The sequence below is a fragment of the Leopardus geoffroyi genome, chromosome B3 (assembly GCF_018350155.1).
Source record: "Leopardus geoffroyi isolate Oge1 chromosome B3, O.geoffroyi_Oge1_pat1.0, whole genome shotgun sequence".
Lineage (NCBI taxonomy): Eukaryota > Metazoa > Chordata > Mammalia > Carnivora > Felidae > Leopardus > Leopardus geoffroyi.
Window position 1 is genome coordinate 9,677,726 of NC_059337.1, and position 18,795 is coordinate 9,696,520.

At 47.7% G+C, this 18,795-nt stretch overlaps 1 protein-coding gene across 3 annotated transcripts in view; it reads right to left on the reverse strand.

Moving 5' to 3' along the window:
* The window catches only part of AKAP13 (A-kinase anchoring protein 13), a 333,979-nt gene that overhangs the window by 21,734 nt on the left and 293,450 nt on the right, over nt 1-18,795 (reverse strand). For 2 of the 3 annotated variants that reach the window (XM_045448718.1, XM_045448719.1), the window contains exons 19-24: nt 12,493-12,560; nt 10,298-10,364; nt 5,807-5,942; nt 4,314-4,426; nt 3,557-3,709; nt 2,716-2,966 (exon numbers count right to left, since the gene is read on the reverse strand). In XM_045448718.1, the coding sequence (XP_045304674.1) occupies nt 2,716-2,966; nt 3,557-3,709; nt 4,314-4,426; nt 5,807-5,942; nt 10,298-10,364; nt 12,493-12,560 (788 nt within the window). The remainder of the gene's footprint in view (nt 1-2,715; nt 2,967-3,556; nt 3,710-4,313; nt 4,427-5,806; nt 5,943-10,297; nt 10,365-12,492; nt 12,561-18,795) is intronic. The other variant, XM_045448720.1, reaches the window with a different exon arrangement.

Here is an 18,795-nt window from a genome sequence, read left to right on the forward strand (position 1 = left end):
GTTACAAACACGGTAGTAAAACAAGGGGACCCACTAGATGTTCTCTGTGAGACAGTCTTAAAAGTTTCACCGTGATGAGTTAGAAAGACGTCAGGAACAGCCAGTATCACTCAGGGACCTGCTTATCTCATGTACCTCAGGCCAGCAGCCTGACAATTCTGCATGGCCCTTTAATCAGTCCCAAATGTGTGCGATCTCAACAACACATCTGAAGATACACTCACTTCGGGGTAAACCCATGTGTTTCTGTGCGTGGCCCCATCATGCATCCTAAACATCGACTTCCAACTGTAGTAAAAATCTCTGAAGGCAACACAAATTGATCCTTACCCAAAATCTTTTTTTTTTTAATTTTTTTTTCAACGTTTATTTATTTTTTGGGGGACAGAGAGAGACAGAGCATGAACGGGGGAGGGGCAGAGAGAGAGGGAGACACAGAATCAGAAACAGGCTCCAGGCTCTGAGCCATCAGCCCGGAGCCTGACGCGGGGCTCGAACTCACGGACCGCGAGATCGTGACCTGGCTGAAGTCGGACGCTCAACCGACTGCGCCACCCAGGCGCCCCTACCCAAAATCTTGAAAAAAGTTCAGGGAAGCTAGTTTTTCCGGGTCTCCCCCTTTACCAAAGGGGAAGCTAAGGCAGAGATATTTTAGGTGGTTTGCTCCCGCTCTGATACAGGCGCTCTGAAAGGGTGATCCTAATTTTTTTTTTAATGTTTATTCTTGAGAGACAGAGAGAGAGAGAGAGAGAGAGAGAGGGGTAGAGTGCGAATGGGGGAGGGGCAGAGAGACACGGAAACCGAATCCAAAGCAGGCTCCAGCTGTCGGCGCAGAGCCTGAGGCGGGGCTCGAACTCATGAACTGTGACAGGGTGATTCTAGAACTGGCACACAGAAGCCATTAGTGGATGCCACGGGGGACTATGATGCCATGGGGGACTAAGGTCCTACTGTCACAGACCTTACTAGAGGATGTGCTCAATACAACAAGCTGCGGACAGCACAAGTCAAAGTTAGATGAGGTACCCGTGCAGGTGTGAGGGCAGAGAGAGAGACACGTGCAAACTGCTGGAAGAGGACATTCAGGGAGGAAAGGTCTTCACTTGCAGAGCTGACCGCTCGCCCTTCGCAGACACCTGCGTTACAGCAGGTACCGCACTGCGCGTGCGTCTGCTCCACACCGAGCTGGTTTTCACCTGAGAACGAGGGCTCCGCAAGGCAGAGGTCTACGCTGAATCTGCCTTTGTGGTTCCACCTGGTACTGAGTAGATGCCCAGTAAATACACGAAAAATGAATGACGGAATGCATCGCTGAATTAACGAGTGAAGGGTCTGGGCTCATGAACAGAAGAAAAGACAACCCTTCTAGCGCTCAGGCAAAGGTTCCGGCAATGGAGCCCCTGCTTCTACCCTGGGGCACAGACCTGCGAGGGAGGAAGAGCGGGTGACCTGTGCCCTTCTGTCTGTGAAGGCCAAACTAGCAACAGCTTTCCCCCCACCCCCCAAAGACAATGTTTTAAAAAGAAACATTAAAAATAGTCTGTGACAAGTATATCTGAAAGTATCAAAGTAACTTTTGGCCCAACTGTTTTTGGAGCAGGACTGAAACCACACCACACCCAGTATCAGCAAGGTCTATTTTATGAACTATTCTATAGTTTTTTATTTAGGTGGTTTTCAGATAAAAGAGATTTGTTGTTGTTGTTTTTAATGCTTAGTTTTGAAAGACAGAACGAATGGGGAAGGGGCAGAGAGAGGGCGACAGAGGATCCCAAGTGGGCTCTGTGCTGACAGCAGACGAGGGGCTCGAAATCACGAACTATGAGATCATGACTTGATCTGAAGTGAGACCCTCAACCAAGTGGGCCACCCAGGCGCCCCAAAGGAGTTCTTTTTGATTTGAGGCACAGGGGGAAGTTGAGACTTTCAACAAATAGCTTTTGACATCTTTTTTTTTTTTAATGTTTATTTTTGAGGGACAGAGAGAGACAGAGCTCGAGAGGGGGAAGGGCCAGAGAGAGAGGGAGACACAGAATCCGAAGCAGGCCCCAGGCTCCGACCTGTCAGCACAGAGCCCAATGTGGGGCTCAAACTCACAAACCCGGAGATCATGACCTGAGTCGAAGTTGGACGCTCAACCGACTGAGCCGCCCCAGGCGCCCCTCTAGCTTTTGATTTCTTAAACCACACTGTTTCTGATGATGGTACGGATGCTGAAGAAGAAACATGGGCTTTTACTATCTATCACGTAGATTATGTATGCACTTAATTTTAATTTTTTTAATATATTTTTTTCTTTTTTAATGTTTGTTTATTTTTGAGAGAGAGAGAGAGAGAGAGAGAGAGAGAGAGACCGAGTGAAAGTTCAGGAGGGACAGAGAGAGGGAGACACAGAATCTGAAAGCAGGCTCCAAGCTCTGGGCTGTCAGCACAGAGCCCGATGCAGGGCTTAAATTCACAAACTGTGAGCCGAAGTTGGATGCTTAACTGACTGAGCCACCCAGGCGTCCCTGTATGCATTTAATTTTAAAAAACAGCATTAGGAGAGAAAATCTGTCCTCGTTTACGGAACAGGAAAGTGAGACTCAGAGACATTCAATAATTTGCGTATGCTTACAAAGATAACAGTACGGCCACGATGTAAATACATGCCTACTGAGCCCCGAAGCTTCACATTTCCCCCCCTGTGTGGGAAAGATCCTTCCTGTGGCTCACCTGATTTACAAGCACGTCCCCCATCCTCTTGATGAGAAAGTTCTTCTCACTTTTATCCACCAGAGATTCCTTCTTCCGCTCCAGGATCCTCTGGAAGAACTGGCTATGGATACTGATCAGCTCGTCCAAACAGGGGAACAGCTTCTCCACCATCTGCTGCTCAAAGAGCAGCTCGGTCATCATCCCCCGGCTGTACACGTCGCTCATGATCTTGAGCGTCCGGACGTGGTGCAGCTCTGTCTGCATCAACTCTGAGGGAGGACAAAGCTGGACGGTCAGGAATATTCTTTTGAAGGATTCTCCTTCAAAGGTCACCCGCTGCTACTGGGAGCCCACTTTAGGCTGAAGTGTTTAGAGCCCAATTAAAACTTAAAAACTGGGTCCATAGCTATCCTTCCCCTAAAGTGCTTCCCTCTTACTCCTCCACATTGCACGTGGCCGAACACTCTTCTGACAGCATACTGGATTCCATCACTCTTAAATGGTGGTTTCCCAAGTGGTCTTTCTAGGATTCAGAGCCTTTCATAATCACTGCATCCCGTTTCCTAGAAAACTTGTGCTTGGTTTCTAGTGTAGCTAAGGACTCAAACTGTACCGTCACAAGCGATCTCTATCTGGGGCCGTTGCACAAATAAGCACTCATATTAAACAGAATGTTCAATAAAATTAAAGGAAATAATTTTAAAGAGAAAGAGAAGGACAGAAATAAGATCATGTCTCTAGGCCCCAAAGTTTTTAAAGAGTATCTTTGACATGCTAAGTACTTGAAAACTGGCTTTCCATCCAGTCCAGGGATTCACCGGATTAAAAGTGCTTTTGCAGAGCGATTGGAGGCTCTCACCGTAAATCACTTCTTGCCGTTTGACCACATCTTTCTTTTGCTGTTTCAGAAACTTGCTGTCCACTATTCGACTCCAGGACTCTGCTTCTAGCTGTTTGGATTCCATCTCAAAGTCCCCCATCAGCTGTCCTTCATTCATGTCTGTACCTACTCCTCAAAGTATCAAAAGATCAGGATCAGAATCTTGGGTCTGTGAGCTCTGGAAAGCTTACACTGGACTTCCCTGGGTGGTAACTTTGTAAGACACAAGCACTGCATTAACACACAGGATACTTATAGAACGCATATTCCAGGGCTAGAAAAGAATCATTTCCTGTTTGGGCCTGAGACACTCTACAGTCAAGATTCTGGCTAAGCGTGATAAATATCCCATATATTTAATGTGACTGAGACAGGATTCCCAGGTGAAGCAGGAATTGGAAGGGACCTGGTAACCTCACTCGTTTAAGAGAGTGGGCTCATAACCTGCTGAGAGAGCTACAAATTGACGGTGTATGAAAGTCCAGGGGAAGAAAAAGTGCTGGTCCTAGAGCACAAGCACATTAAATCAATGACATCCCTCAAATGCACAACTACCTAACAACTGGTAAGTCTGATTACCAGTTCGTTACAAAGCATGTGAAGATTCCGAGACAACTCAGAGACTCCTCACAGGAGCAAGGAAGAGGCAGGAACTGTTACTCCACTGACACTTGCGTTCAGGGAATGGCACACGGTCCCCACAGATGCATAAGACACAGCCGTAACTTCCTCTTACCCTCATCAGTAAGTGATTCTGTCGACTCATTGACCTTGCTGATTTTATTTAGTGAGTCTGTCGAATGAGACAGGAACTTCCAGGTGTTTGATATGTTCTCATCATTGCCGACTCTGGGGACAAAAAGAAGCACACACTGGCAAACACATTTTGATAAGCCACGATCTGCATTCTTAAAGGAGTACCTGAAAAACTCTAAAATGATAGGTGGCGGCAAGAACCACAATGATTAGAAGACAAATTACTTACGTCAGGAACCCAGCCACATGCAACACTACTAAGGAAGGTCAGAAGCACTTGACATCATTGCAAACTTGAACTTATGGGCCTTTGATTTTTTTTTTTTTTTTTCCCTAAATGATAGGTAGAGCGGGGAGAACGCTCCTCCTTTAAACTCTATATACATTACACAAGAAATTTCTCTATCTGAAACTCGTGTAACCACTGCACTCTTTCTCCTTGTTCCTTAAATAATCACACTTATTTAATCAGCACTTCTAATAAACTGTATTCTTTGGACTAAATGATTGCGGTAGGACACGAAAGCAGGCCAGAGTCATTTAAAAGTTTACATTTTATTCAAAGAATAATTTTTTAAAGTCATAATGCAAACAAGTTTTGATCTGTAACAACTCTGAAAGGAAGGCCTTTGAAGAACAACACTACAAAGACAAAACAAAATAAAAATACCTGGAACATTTTTTGTTAGCAAGGAAACACTAGCCAGCACAGAGGTTAGGAAATAGAGACAAAAGAAGATGTGTACCCTTTAGTTAAGAATTTTACTCTAGCCTGGGTTAAGAGAGGTGCAAGATATGTTTTGAGTCCTACATTTGAGATGATTTCTTCACTTGATGTGAAGGCAGGAGTCTTATCCCAAAGCAGCCAATAACATCACAATCAGTCCTGTGCTAACCCCGTGACAGCCAGGGCTTGCACAGTCGGGGGCCATAGCAACTTTTGCAGGGACCACAAAAGGAACTTAGTGCAAATGAGTGAGTGGGGACCTAATAGTCATAACTGGCCCATTATTCACTTCCATGGAACGGACTTAAGAGTCCAGACACAAGGACAGAAAAGAGATTTAAAGAGAAGCAAAAACACCAGGTTCAATGGACCAACAGGAAAGTGTAACATCTGAAAATTTAAGTGATTACCAGACAAAATTCAGAAACAAGTCACTTCCCCCGTTTCCACTTCTTATTTTAATCTAAAAACCAGCCCTTTATAAGTAGGGATCCTTCAAAGTGAGGCTGACTGTGCACAAAGCATAGGACAACCTGGCTGACGGGATCCTTGTCACAAAATGGCAGTCAGGACAGTGCCTCAAAACGTAATCCCCACTCTCCTCGTCTGTACACCTGGATGTGCACCAAATCATTACTTTACACAATTTTTTTTTCTGATGAGGATCTTTTTGTCAAATTATAGGATTATTTTATTACACTCTTGTCACCCAGATGTCAACCGAGCTGTGTTTAACCCCCACTTACCCAGCAATGTTCTGTATGGAGACACTTTTGGAGAGTGAGACACTCTGCTGTGACCGTCTGCTGGCAAACATGGGGACGGCAGTGGTTTCCTCCACCAGGAGGACCGCGGATCGGGGGCGCTCCTTGGGCTGGGAGGCTGTGAAGGAAGATAGGGCACAGACTGAAGCACACGTTTCCAAGCTCACTGGGGCGGACTCCTCCAACAAATGCCAAACAGAAGCAAACGTCTCCAGGTTAGATTTGCCCTGGGAGTGTAAGTGCGTACAGGAACTCTACAGAGGATGGTCGGGCAACACCTAGTGAAGCTGCAAATGCCTATACCCCTTGATCCAGTAATTCCAATTCAGGGCACGCTTACTCTGCAAGACGCACATGTGATGCTTGAAACGACATACGTCCAAAGTTACTCAATGCGACACTAGTGATCAAAGCAAAATACTACAAAAGACAAAAACGAGTATCAAGAGAAGATTGACTAATAAATGATGGCATGTCACATACTGGAATACTATGTCGTTTTGAAAAAATGAGGACAGTTGCCATGAACCAACACAGATCCCCAAGATAACATTGCAATGGGGGGGAATCAAGGTGCAAAACAAAGTTACACAACAGACTCTCATGTTTAAAACAAAACAAAAAGGGGCACCTGGGTGGCTCAGTCGGTTAAGCATCTGACTTCGGCTCGGGTCATGATCTCACAGCTTGTGAGTTCAAGTCCTGCATCGGGCTCTGTGCTGACAGCTCAGAGCCTGGAGCCCGCTTTGGATTCTGTGTCTTTCTCTCTCTCTCTGCCCTTGCCCCGCTCACACTCTGTCTCTGTCTCTGTCTCTCAAAAATAAACAAACATTAAAAAAAAATTTTTTTTGAAAAACAAAAAAAGAGAAAAATGGGGGTGCCTGGGTGGTTCAGTTGGTTAAGTGTCCAACATCAGCTCAGGTCATGATCTCACGGTTTGTGAGTTCGAGCCCCACATTGGTCTCTGTGCTGACAGCTTGGAGCCTGGAGCCTGCTTCGGATTCTGTGTCCCCCTCTCTTTCTGTTCCTCCCTCGCTCGTGCTCTCTCTTAAAAGTGAATAAATGTTAAAAAAAATTTTTTTTAAAAAGATTCATCCAAATTATTAAAGGAGAAAAGAAGAAAAATTAATAACCCACATTGGTGTTGGCTTTATTTTAATAAAAAAAGTTGAAGAAGATAAATATATAAAACTAAGAAGAGTGGTTTCATGTGGGTGGGATGGAGATTAGGCAACAGGGATAAAGAATCGTGTGATAACAGTGCATTCAAATAGAGAAAGTAATTCAAAGGAAAATAAATTCAAATGAAATTGAATTCAATTCAGAGGAAAACAGAATAATTCAAAGGGAAATAAAACAAAACTGAAAGAATTTTCGGGATAAAAGGAACCGCAGGGCTGGGAGGTCAGTGCTTTTTGGGGGTACCTCCCCAGCAGCTCTGAGGTGCTGGCCAGACGTGCGAATTCCCTGCCCTGTCCGCCCTTGGGGCGGGCACTGTGGAGTCCACACGTTTTACGAGCTCCCTGAGTGATGCTTTTGCTGTTTGAGAACACAGATTTTGACCAATTCTTTTAATTTACAGCTGGGCGAGATGCAACATATGTTTAAGGTCACACAGTAGGTTGTTCTCAGAGTGCGTATTTCTCCTGAACGTGACCAGAGAGGAAAGCAGAGCTCTGATTTCATGTTCAACTGGACACACCAGCGTCTGGGTTAACAAGTGATTTCTCCCTGGTAACTGAGCTCCTGTCCCAGATGCGAGCTGCATCGTCTGTCTGTCCCCAGGAGTGTCAAGAACTAGAGGAAATTGTCCTGGGGCAGCTGTTATGACTTCACGGTATTTCAGGATGTTTTTGACTTCATCAGAATTAATAAAAACCATTAATTTCCAACTCAAATTCTATTTAGAAGAAGGTGATATAATAAAACACCAGAAACATGCTACACTTGCACACAACCAGACCCCTCCTGCAGGAAGCACACAAGGACGGAGATGTGGGCCCCGCCCCAACAGAGAGGGGGCTCTATGCCCAAGTGTTCAAGAGCCCAGGGCACAGCCTCGGTGCGGCGGGAGGGATGTCAACGAGCGGACAGAATCTGATGGAGGAACAAACACCGGTTCCTCAAGAGTGGGAAGGATGTGGATGGGCCAGAAGGAAGACAGGACACTGATGAGGAGAGAGCTGTGTGAAGGAAACAGCAGAAAAAATCATGTCGTATGAATGTGGAAAGGAGGGAACCAGTAGAAGAGAAAGGAAGAAGATGTATATAAAGAATCAGTAGAAAGAGCTGGAGAGGCTGAGTGAGGTCATGCTACGCAGAACCCTAAAAGTGATAAAGAACAACTTTGTTTCTTTTTTTTTAAACTAAAAAAAATTTTTTTTATATAACCTCTACACCCAATATGGGACTCGAACTCCGAACAACCCCGAAATCAAGACTTGCACTGAGCCATCCAGGCACCCCAAGAACAACTTTGTTTTAAAAAGAATTTTTTTTTCAAATGTTTACTTATTTTTGAGAGAGAGAGACAGAGACACAGTGCAAGCAGGGGAGGAGCACAGAGAGAGGGAGACACAGAATCCAAAGCAGGCTCCAGGCTGTGCGCACGGAGCCCAACGCGGGGCTTGAACTCACAAACCGCGAGATCATGACCTGAGCCAAAGTCGGATGCTTAACCGACTGAGCCACCCAGGCGCCCCAGAATAATTCTGTTTTCAAAGGACAGCATGGGGGCGGTAGTGAAAGTTTTAATTTCCCTTCTTTGAAACCGATCCCTACTCCACTCAGGTTAAGTGACTTAGTATCTCTGAGCCTCAGTTTCCTTCTTTGTGGTGATGGGGACAGTAGCCAAAGCTAACACTTAAGGAGGCCTACCATTAAGTACTTTATAGGTTTGGTCTCGTTTAAACCTGTCGACCACCCACCGAAACTGCCGTCATTCGTTTCGACGACGGACGGAGTGGGGATGCAGTAAATGTCTAAGGTCACACGGCTGTTAAGAGGCAGTGCTTGGCCCCGACCCACACGACTTGAATCCACTATCTGTACTCTTACACCACACTCATGGGAGGGGGGGGGGTGGTAACACAGGAATAAAAATACATGTGGGGGTCAGAGGTAACACACACAACCTGGCATAAGACAGGTAGCCTTAAAAAAAAATGTTAAAAAAAAAAAAAAGATGTCATTTTATGTCATTTTATCTGATATGGAAGCAAACAGATTTCTGAAGTGAGGGATAATATCCCAGAAAAAAAGTTAAGGAAGATGAGGCCGTAAAAGGTGCTGGAGTATGCTGGATCACCGACAAAAGTGGTTGTCGGTCTGGCGAAACTTCTCTTCCAGAAATTTACTCGCAGAGATGGGCAGCCAGCAGTCTTAATCTCCCTGAAGGGAATTCCCCATCTCCTGGAAGAATTCAGAGCAACCAGGCGAGCGGCACTGGTTCTCAGGCCAGTGCACCAGCCTCACCTGGAGGGCCTGGAGCACCGCCCTGGGCGCCACCCCTGGATTTTCGGATTCAGTAGGTCTGGGCGGGGCCCAGGAACTCGAACTTCCGATGGATCCCGGAACTACACTTTGAAAAACACTGCCTTGGGGTAAGTCCCACACAGGTGTCTGTAGGGGCCAATTAAGATGATACTCAGAACTGCGTCACTTGTGGTGATTTCGGCGGGGAGGGGGGACTGATAACGAAAGTGGGAGCAGGTCTGTGAAAGAGCACATCCTGCAGTCTGCAACAGCTGACACTTAACAACACGCGCAGATCTCAAAGTGACAGATGGGGAAAAAAAAAAGGATGAATAAGCGTAGGTCCTATGTAATATAAACTCGACACGTGAAACAGTAAGAGACACTTTCAGAGACAGACATGTGTGTGACAACGGAGCTGAGTGGAAAGAGATGTGTTAAATAACTACAGTGGGTGCTAAGGAGGGAAAGGCATGGGAGAGTGGAGAGCGAAAAAGGGAGAACGTGAAGGAAAACCAAAGTGGAGCCTTGCACACACTGGTGAAGGCAGCATGATGTGGATGGAACAGTGTCATTTACGCAGTTTTCTGTACCACCTGAAGTCATTGGGAAAAAAGAGAATGATTTACTTAACTTCACAGTTTATGAACTAAGAAGTTCAATCAGCAAGATCTCATTTTCTTTCTGCAACTGTGAGGCCCTAAAAACAAGCGTCGACCCTCGGAAGAGGAATTTCGAGATGCACGGGGTCACCTGCTTAAACACACGGACACAGGGTTGACTTTTAAGCAAGTACACACACCCTTCTAGAGCCTTCTAAGACAGCCAGATGGCAGAACATTAAGCTTCTGATCAATGAACCTGCAGCCTTCTCTAACTTAACACGAAATAAATACTCAAATCTTGATTAAGAGTAACAAATGAATTACTACAAAAGTATGTTTAAGTCCTGAACCAGAGAGTCAAAAAGCTGGAAGAGAGGAGGGCGGAGTTACTTACGCTTGCTTCTCATGATGACCGTGGGCAGCGAAGACGTGTCATGTGCCTGCAGGGTCCCCTTGGGCTGCTGGACGAAGAGGAAAAGGAAATAAATAAGTAGATGAAGGCTGTGTCCACAACTTTTCTGTAGACTTTAAGAAGCCTAGGGCAGAGAGAGAGCCAGCCTGGCTCCCGGCCAACGGGCCACAGCATCCCGCCCGTCACCCCACTGGCTCTCTTCTGAACCCACCAAGTGCCATGGCCCCACAAAGGCTGCCTCTCCTGCCCGGAATGCCCTTGTGTCTTCGCCATGGGACATTCTTCTATTCAAGACCAGGCGAGAACTACCTCCTCAGTGAAGCCAGCATCACCTTCTTTCTCCTCCTCTCCCAAGGCGGTGGCTGGAAGCCCCTGAGAATCCTGCACAGGCCTCCATGGAGATTCTCCCCCATTTACGGCCACAGCCCGCTCACCACCTTCCCCATTAGAATGCAGGTTCCCTAAGCCAGCTTCTGTGCCTTTTTCTCTTTCTCCAGTGGCCAGCATTAACAAGGTACCGAATAGTTCTCAGGTGAAGCACTAATTTTAGTTGAGGCTTTTGTTGTAGCATCTGACAGAAACACTTTGAGTGAGAAATTACAGACTACACCAATTACCGAGAGAAATCATTAGTGGAAGCAGGTGGTTTCCAAATTAAAAAATGCCCCCTCCCCCCCACTTTCAGGCTGTGTTCTCTTCTAGGGGAGATGCTACATTTCCATCATGAGAACCTAGTACATTCCCAGCAGCGCTGTCTTGTCAGAGTTCACAAACTCCATGCCTGTGGGGCTGGGCAGGCAGCGAACGACAGACAAGTGGGAGGAGAGGCAATCCACACATCCTGTGGAGGGTACGGCAGCCACTGGGGCCCCAGTGCGTTACCACTTCCCGTCCATCTTCCCAGCATTTAGGAAACCCAGAAGACAGACACCATTCTGGATGCTTAGGATCAATCAACAGATCAAACATTCCTGACTTCAGACTGCTCGGCAAGGCTGGGGCTTACGTTCTAGTGGGGGGCTGGGGAGTGCAGACCATGTAAAATCAATGTAATAAATAATACAAGCTGTTAAGCACAGACCCTGAGAAGGTGGTAAATACTACGGAGAAAAGGAAAACAAGCAAGGTGAAAATCGGTAATTCTGGGTAAGAGGAAATAACCAGGGTTGTGAGATCTTCCAATTCTTTAAGGAGAAATCAGAAATCCAAATTGATATGAAATGCGATTTTTTAAATAACTGCATTAACCAAAAAACAAAAACAAAACATTACTTCAAGAGCCAAACAAATTTATGTCCATGGCCTGATAAGATCTGGGGTTCAGAAGCCTATCATTTTTACACTAGTTCAGACTAGCGGTAGCCGCATCATCTGGGAACTTGCGGGAAATCGAATTCCCAGGCCCTGCCCCAGAAGAGGCAGCTCTGGGAGCTGGCCACAGTGAGCGGTCTTTTAACAAGTCCCTGAGCAGGCTCTAACGTGCACTCAAGCATGAGGCCACTGCACTTAGATAAATGTCTGGTGACCGAGGCAGCATCCTGAGCGTCTGTGTAGACGGCAGCTAGAGGGCACTCTTCGGACAAGGAACAAAAGGACATTTATTTATGGGTGGCCGGAACACCGGAAACCACAGAGGGTACCTAGGGGTGTGCCCCACACCCACTCTCCTGAAGGGCCACCTGACAAGCAGCGCCCATTGTTGTGCAGTGCGCGTTCCCAGAGCAGGTGCTACCACATGCCTGGCACTTCCTGTTCTTGTGTCATGTGCCCCAGAGCCAACCCCTTTGTGCCCTGCGGACTCAAGTGCTGCCAGGCAGGCTGTGCCAAACCCTAACCCCCTCCCCTCCCGCCTTGGCTCCTCGGGAGGTCAAGGCCCCTGAATGGCACCAGGAGGAAGCCAGGTGTGTGACCGTCCAGGCAGGCGGGCACACGGTTAAGAAGAAAACCACCGTAACACCACCAGACACATTCGCATCATGGAGAAATGTGTATTTAACGTGGGAGTTCTGAAACCCACAGGCTCCCGAGTGCGTTAACTAAGAGACTCCATCGCTTTAAAGACAAACTACAGTCTGGTTATTTTGGTCTCAGTCTTGGTATCAAATGATCACAATAAACAAAAACCACAACCTGGCCTCTCCCAACCCCGAGGACTGGTCCGCTCAGAAACGTCTTACCTTCATCTTGACCTTTGCACAGGAGGCCAGACTCTCTCTGCAGCCTTTGTGGACGAAAGCACCGCAACCTGAAAAACAAGCAAAGCTCAAGGTGACTTCGGGCAAACATATCCCAGGGTCTGACTTCACGCTGCCGTGGCAGCCTGTGGACTCCCAAGCGAAGTCACTCACATGTCAGAATCTGGCTCTGACTGCAACTACAGCCTGTGGTTCCCTTACAGAAAGCAGGCGTGTGATGTCATTTGGAGGAAGAGAAATGACAGCAGACGCGACTTGTGATTAGTGGAAACTAGAAGCGTGGAGCCTCAGGCAGGAAGCGGAGAGGCTACCAAACAAAAAGCAGAAGATCTGCCGTCGCCACGGAAAGTCTAAGGCACAAAGACGCCCACCAGCAGAGCCCCTCGCCCGGAGCTGGGCAATCTGCACAGCTGTGTCAGAGGCAGAGCGTGGATCCGAGAGTTCACCTGGTTACACGCTTCCACTTGGGATCTTAACCACCCTGAGCTTTGCACAACCCAGCCCGAGTCAGGCGACGCAGAAGAAAGGTCATCAGAACCCCCCGGGCACCTCTGGGGAGCCCTGCCCGACCCAGGAGCAAGCGGGCGATGACTTCCGGAAAGACGGGGCAGAGTCCACATCTGCCAAGGACGGGAACCTCAGCCCTTCTTTCTTATTCCCTTAGCTCCAAAGCCGCTGATGTAAAAACACAGTTCTCTGTGCCTCAGCAGGGTCACTGACAGCTCTTACTGCTGCTATGAAGTCACAGAACAGAACTGTGCCAGGAGGCCCAGAGACCTGTCTGCGGGGACACCCGGTGACGAGAGCATCTCCCTGACAAGAGCAACCAGACACCATTCAGCAGGCAACGCTTCACACGCTGACGCAGGAAGCACAGGTCCTGCTCGTGTCAGCTCGCTCACCGGGGGCCAAGACGCTCTCGCAGCGCAGACGTGTGGATCTGGGCAGAGTGGAGAGGCGCCGGGGAGGACAGGACCCAGGGACGCAGATGCCAGAACCCCGGGCCCCAGCGGCCTCTTCCCACAGGCCCTTCCTCGACGGTCGCGCCCGCACCGCCTACTTGGTTCGGGGGTCTCTCCCACGGTACCAGCAGCCACGCCGCACTGTGAGGCGCTTGTGGTTTTCTCCTCCCCAGGGGCTCCTCTGGGACAGGGACCCTTGTGTGCTGTGGAACCTGTAAGTCTCTCTACCACAGTGCCTGGCTCACAGCACCCATTTAAAGTCTGCTTTAGACCCAACTAGGCCTCTTGTATCCAAACACCAAGTGCCCTGATACATTTTACAGAATGTGAAATAGCAACTTACTAACACTAAAAGGGGCACAGGAAAAACAGCTATGAAACCACATTTGATTCAGGCCGTGGCTCTGCTAATTAGTTAATTAGTCTGTTCTCAGGGCCTCAGTTTCCCCAGCTATCAAATGAAAGGAGGGTCCACATTTCCTAAGTTCCTTCAGTCTGTTATTCCACAAGATTCTTCATGTTCCATCTCTTAAAGAAGGGAATAACTTTCCAAAGTAAATCCCACTGAGTTGTCCCACGAGGTTCATGCAGTGTGACATTTCAACTTCTACGTTACCTGAATTACCACTAATTACCACCCCTCAGAGCACGGTCAGGGAGGGGCCCTGACTGGAGGACAGAGGCGACCACCACACAAGAGGCTACTGGGGGCAAGTCCAGAGGTGGATGGGTCAGAGTGTGAACTGGTCTGCAGTCATGGTCGGGGAGTGGGGAGGAGGCTGTATTCTAGGCCTTTCACTCCTAGGCCTGCCTCTGGCCCCCATCTAGCTAACTTCTACGACTCTACCCCATGGGACATTCTCTGGCCACCTTTCTGATGTCACCAGACCAGAAGAGACGATGGCAGCAGGAAGGGAGGCTCCCCTGGGGAAGGCTCACACAGGCGTCAACAAGACGAACAACCTGGAAGGTTTCAACTCCGTCAACACTGTATTCTTGCCTCTGCTGTGTTCCTTCTCTGGGAGCAGACTGCGAGGGAGTGACCTCGATGCCATGCTCCTTGTCATTTCTACGGTCTGCGACATCTCCATGTAAGCAGGGGAAGCTGCCCCAGTCAGCAGTGGAAGAGAGGTTATGGACCCCTGAACGGGAATGCCGGGATTTCTCAGCAATGTCCCGTTCTGGGCATAAAGAGGTCACTGCAGAAAGACCCCTGGGGAATGACTCATTCTAATCAGTAAAAGAAAACAGTCTGAGGATGTTTCACTAAAGAACCGGAAACCACTGGCCCTTGTTAATTTGTCCAGTTCTCTGAGACTCGAAAATGACCCATTTTGATAAAGAAGTTGCTGTTTTACTACTGAGAGAAAAAGCAGAATCACGAAGAGAAATCCACGTAACTCCGGAGATGCCAACGTGGCTATGCCCTTCTTCCCATCATGCAATGCAACTCCTAGGATCCAGACCCCAGGGAAGCTTGGCTCAAGACTTTACGCCTCTCCAGCCAACGGTCTTCCAGGAAGGGCCAAAGAGGCAACAGGTAGGCTGGACCATACGTCTTTATTGATTTGTATTTAAATTCCTTGCCTCTCACCTCCTGAAAACTCTTCAATGGCTCCCTGTCACTTTTAGGATCGTATTTCTTGCTTGACTTGACGGGACCCGCCACGCATTGCTTAAACGTCCAGCCCCTCACCAGGTTCGGCCATGCCTGTGGGCCCTGAATAGAAAACGGTGTTTTGTACTTGTGTCCCTTCCCCTACTGGGCTGGAAGGACTCAGCTCTACGACGTCCTCTCCGACTCCCCCAGGGAAGGAGAGAGTCCCCACGTCTGCACTGGGGGGACTCCGTGCTCGCCTCTGTCACAGTGCTGTTCCGGACACTCGTCCACTGGACAGAAAGCTCCCTGGGGGAGTCTCACTTGGTGTTTTACAATTTTTACACCCCCGTTCCCAGCTGCTGGCCCACAGGAGCACCAGGTGTCTCAAGAGGGTGGCAGGTGGGCTCCACGTTGCCGGCCCCACAGCAAGAAGCGTACACAGCAGTGGAGGCCAAGCCCCGCAGCCCTTTCCCAGCAAGACAGATGTATTCGCCCACCCGCGCCCCGGCCTCACTCGGGATGCCTGCCATGCAGAGGCTGGGGAGCGCGCGGCCACCCAGCTCCAGGGCCGAGATGAGCCGCCGGCTCTTCATGCAAAGGCTTCAGAGCTCCCCTGGCCATCTTCCCTCCGTCTTTCACAAATCCCTGCTCAGCTTAAGTGTTTCGCACACCTCTTCTTTAATCCCATGCGTCCGGCCCTGCCCTGTGTAGGAGAGAGAGCCTCTCCTTCACTCCATTCCACTCAGACAAAAGAAAACGTGCAAGGGTTCGCAGACGATGAAAACTAACGAGCCCATGTTACAGACGAGGAAAACCACGCGTTTTGAAACACGATTAAATGTACCGCCATACACAATAACAGTAGCTTGAAAGTATTAAAAGACTCGTAGCAAAACAGTAAGACACAGAAAGAAAAGCTGTACAGACTGAACAGGCAACTCAACCACACAAAACGGTGCCTAACCTCTCCAGAAATCAGAGAAACGCAAACTAAGCCAACAGAGAAACACCATTTCGTATCCAACCAGGCTGGATAAAATAAAAGCCTGCCAAATCTAGGTGGGAAACGGTGATGTGGGAACGCTCAGCATCTGCCCCGGTATCTGGAAACTGGCATCTCCACTTTGGAAGAGTCATTTGGCAGCTAGTTGACAACGTGCCCGCTTTATGAGTTAGCAATTCCCTTCCTGGTGGACAGCCTGGTGATGATGTCCCGTGTACTCCTGCTTATAACAAAGAAATGACCCAAGTGACTTAGTAGTGGGACAGATTTGAGAGATTCATAAAATGGAACACCATACAAGAGCTCTAAGTCGGCGATCTGGATTCAAGCTGCTTCAGTGTTCTGGCACCCCCAGATCTAATGTTGAGGAGAATAAAGCAAATTGCAGAATGAGGAATAGTGTGTGGGACCATTTATGCAAACTACAAAGACTTAAGCGTTGTTGACGTAGAAGATAAAATATAGTCTGATGAAATTCAGACTATATACACACTGAATTCATGATAGTGCCCGTCCTTGGGGAGGGAGGGAGAGGCACCGGATGAGGCAGGGAAAAACGCGGGGGGGGGGGGGGGGCAAGTTGCCTCCGTCAACTTTCTTGGTTTATTTCTTTACAACTGGGAGAGAATCTGAAGCAATATAACAAAATGTTACTAATTTTTCATTTGAGCAGTGATTCCACAGGTGTTGTTACATCATTGATGTACTATTTTGTACTAGTATCTAAAAAACCAAAGCCCCCAAACCTAGTGTTAACACATTTTAATATCCTTCAAAGTTCCTGGAGTTTCCTTGAAAACACTCCCTTATTCTTTAAAAAAAGTCAATCATAGTTGTGCTAAAGTAAAACAATTTTCAATCAGCTTTTACTATCTTCTATTCCAGTTACAAAAGTACATTTTCTTCTTTGGTTTTATGAAAATCCATAAGGTTTCTGGCATCTCTGGGCAACAGACGGGATGGGATGTGCCTGAGGACTGGCCACTAATTCTGATCCACAAGTGACCCATCAGCATCCTGGTTTCCAAATTGCACCCTGCCTGTTCCTCTCTCCCTGATCAGGTCCATCTCCCGAAAGAACGAAACAAAGACGATTTGGGGGGAGGTTTGGGGGGTGGTGCCATCACTTTTCAACAGACTTCAGTAATATTCAACTTCTCAGGCCGGTGTTTGAGATTTAAAAGACAATTCCAACCGATGAAACGTAAGAGCAGCTGTAATAGAATGTACATCTAAAAGACATCTTTCCCCCACTTTCTTAGTTGAGACAGGCCCCCAAACTCATACCCTGGCTGATATTTTACTGTGCCCTGAAATAGGGTGGCGAGGCTCAGTGATCAGTAATTCATGCAGGGCCGTCTGCCTAACATACTCAAGCTCCCACTTGGAAAATACTCAGCTTGTTACCAAGTTGCTCTGGACTCAGTTCACAGCCCATTTTAGTGGTGTGTGGGGGTGATTTAGAAACTCTGGCCCACTGACATCAGCCAGAGTCATGAGGTTAAAACCTTACTCTCTGTTTCGGAAAACAGACAATTACCAAGAACACAAGAGCCAAAGATAAATCTAATAGAGTCAAGCTCTTTGCCACAAACCATACCGTGTTGTTAGGGAGATCAAAGAATTATTTGGCCTTTTATTTATTTATTAAAAAAAAAAAAAAAGACTTCCTAAGAGCAGTAAGTAATATGCTTTCATTTTTCAAAGTTATTAAAAAAAAAAAAGGTCTCAGCACGGTGGTTTACGAGAACAGTGCCGACTCCTAATTAGATTCCTCTGAACTTAAATGCAAACAGCCCAGCCTTCAACAACAACAAAATTTTTTTTTCACTACCAAGAGGCATCAAACAAAAGAATATGAAGGAAAACCCACAGAACTGGAAAATATCCTCTGTTGATATATCTATTTTTTTTAACCTCTGTCATCAACCGCCACAGGTCTGTGGTGAACTATTATATACTACACGTTGCTTCTCTTTCAGCAGAAAAACCAAAAACTACCTGTCAGAGAGACCAGCTTGAGGAAATCAGCTTTAAAGAAGGATAAGAGCAATGACCATGCCAAATGGAACAGAAATCACAGAACGGTCTGGGCACAGGAATGCTATGGCAGGAAGGATTCACTTTTTTTTTGTAATTTTTTTTTAATGTTTCTTTATTTTTGAGACAGAGGGAGACAAAACACGAGTGGGGGAGGGGGAGAGAGAGAGGGGGAGACACAGAATCTGAAACAGGCTCCAGTCTCCGAGCTGTCAGCACAGAGCCCCATGCGGGGCCTGAAACCCGAGTTGAAGCTGGACGCTTAGGCGACTGAGCCACCCAGGCACCCCTAAAGGATTGGCCTTCTTTTTAAAAATTTTTTTTTTTTCAACGTTTATTTATTTTTTTTTTTGGGACAGAGAGAGACAGAGCATGAACGGGGGAGGGGCAGAGAGAGAGGGAGACACAGAATCGGAAACAGGCTCCAGGCTCTGAGCCATCAGCCCAGAGCCCGACGCGGGGCTCGAACTCACGGACCGCGAGATCGTGACCTGGCTGAAGTCGGACGCTTAACCGACTGCGCCACCCAGGTGCCCCAAGGATTGGCCTTCTTAAGCTGAGCCCTGAGGTGAGGGACCTTCCCACCCTGAGTCCACTGATCATCCTCAGGGAACATGCTAGAGTCCTGCCTTACAGACACAGATCTGGGGGAAAATTCTTGGATCCTTCTCAAGGAGCAG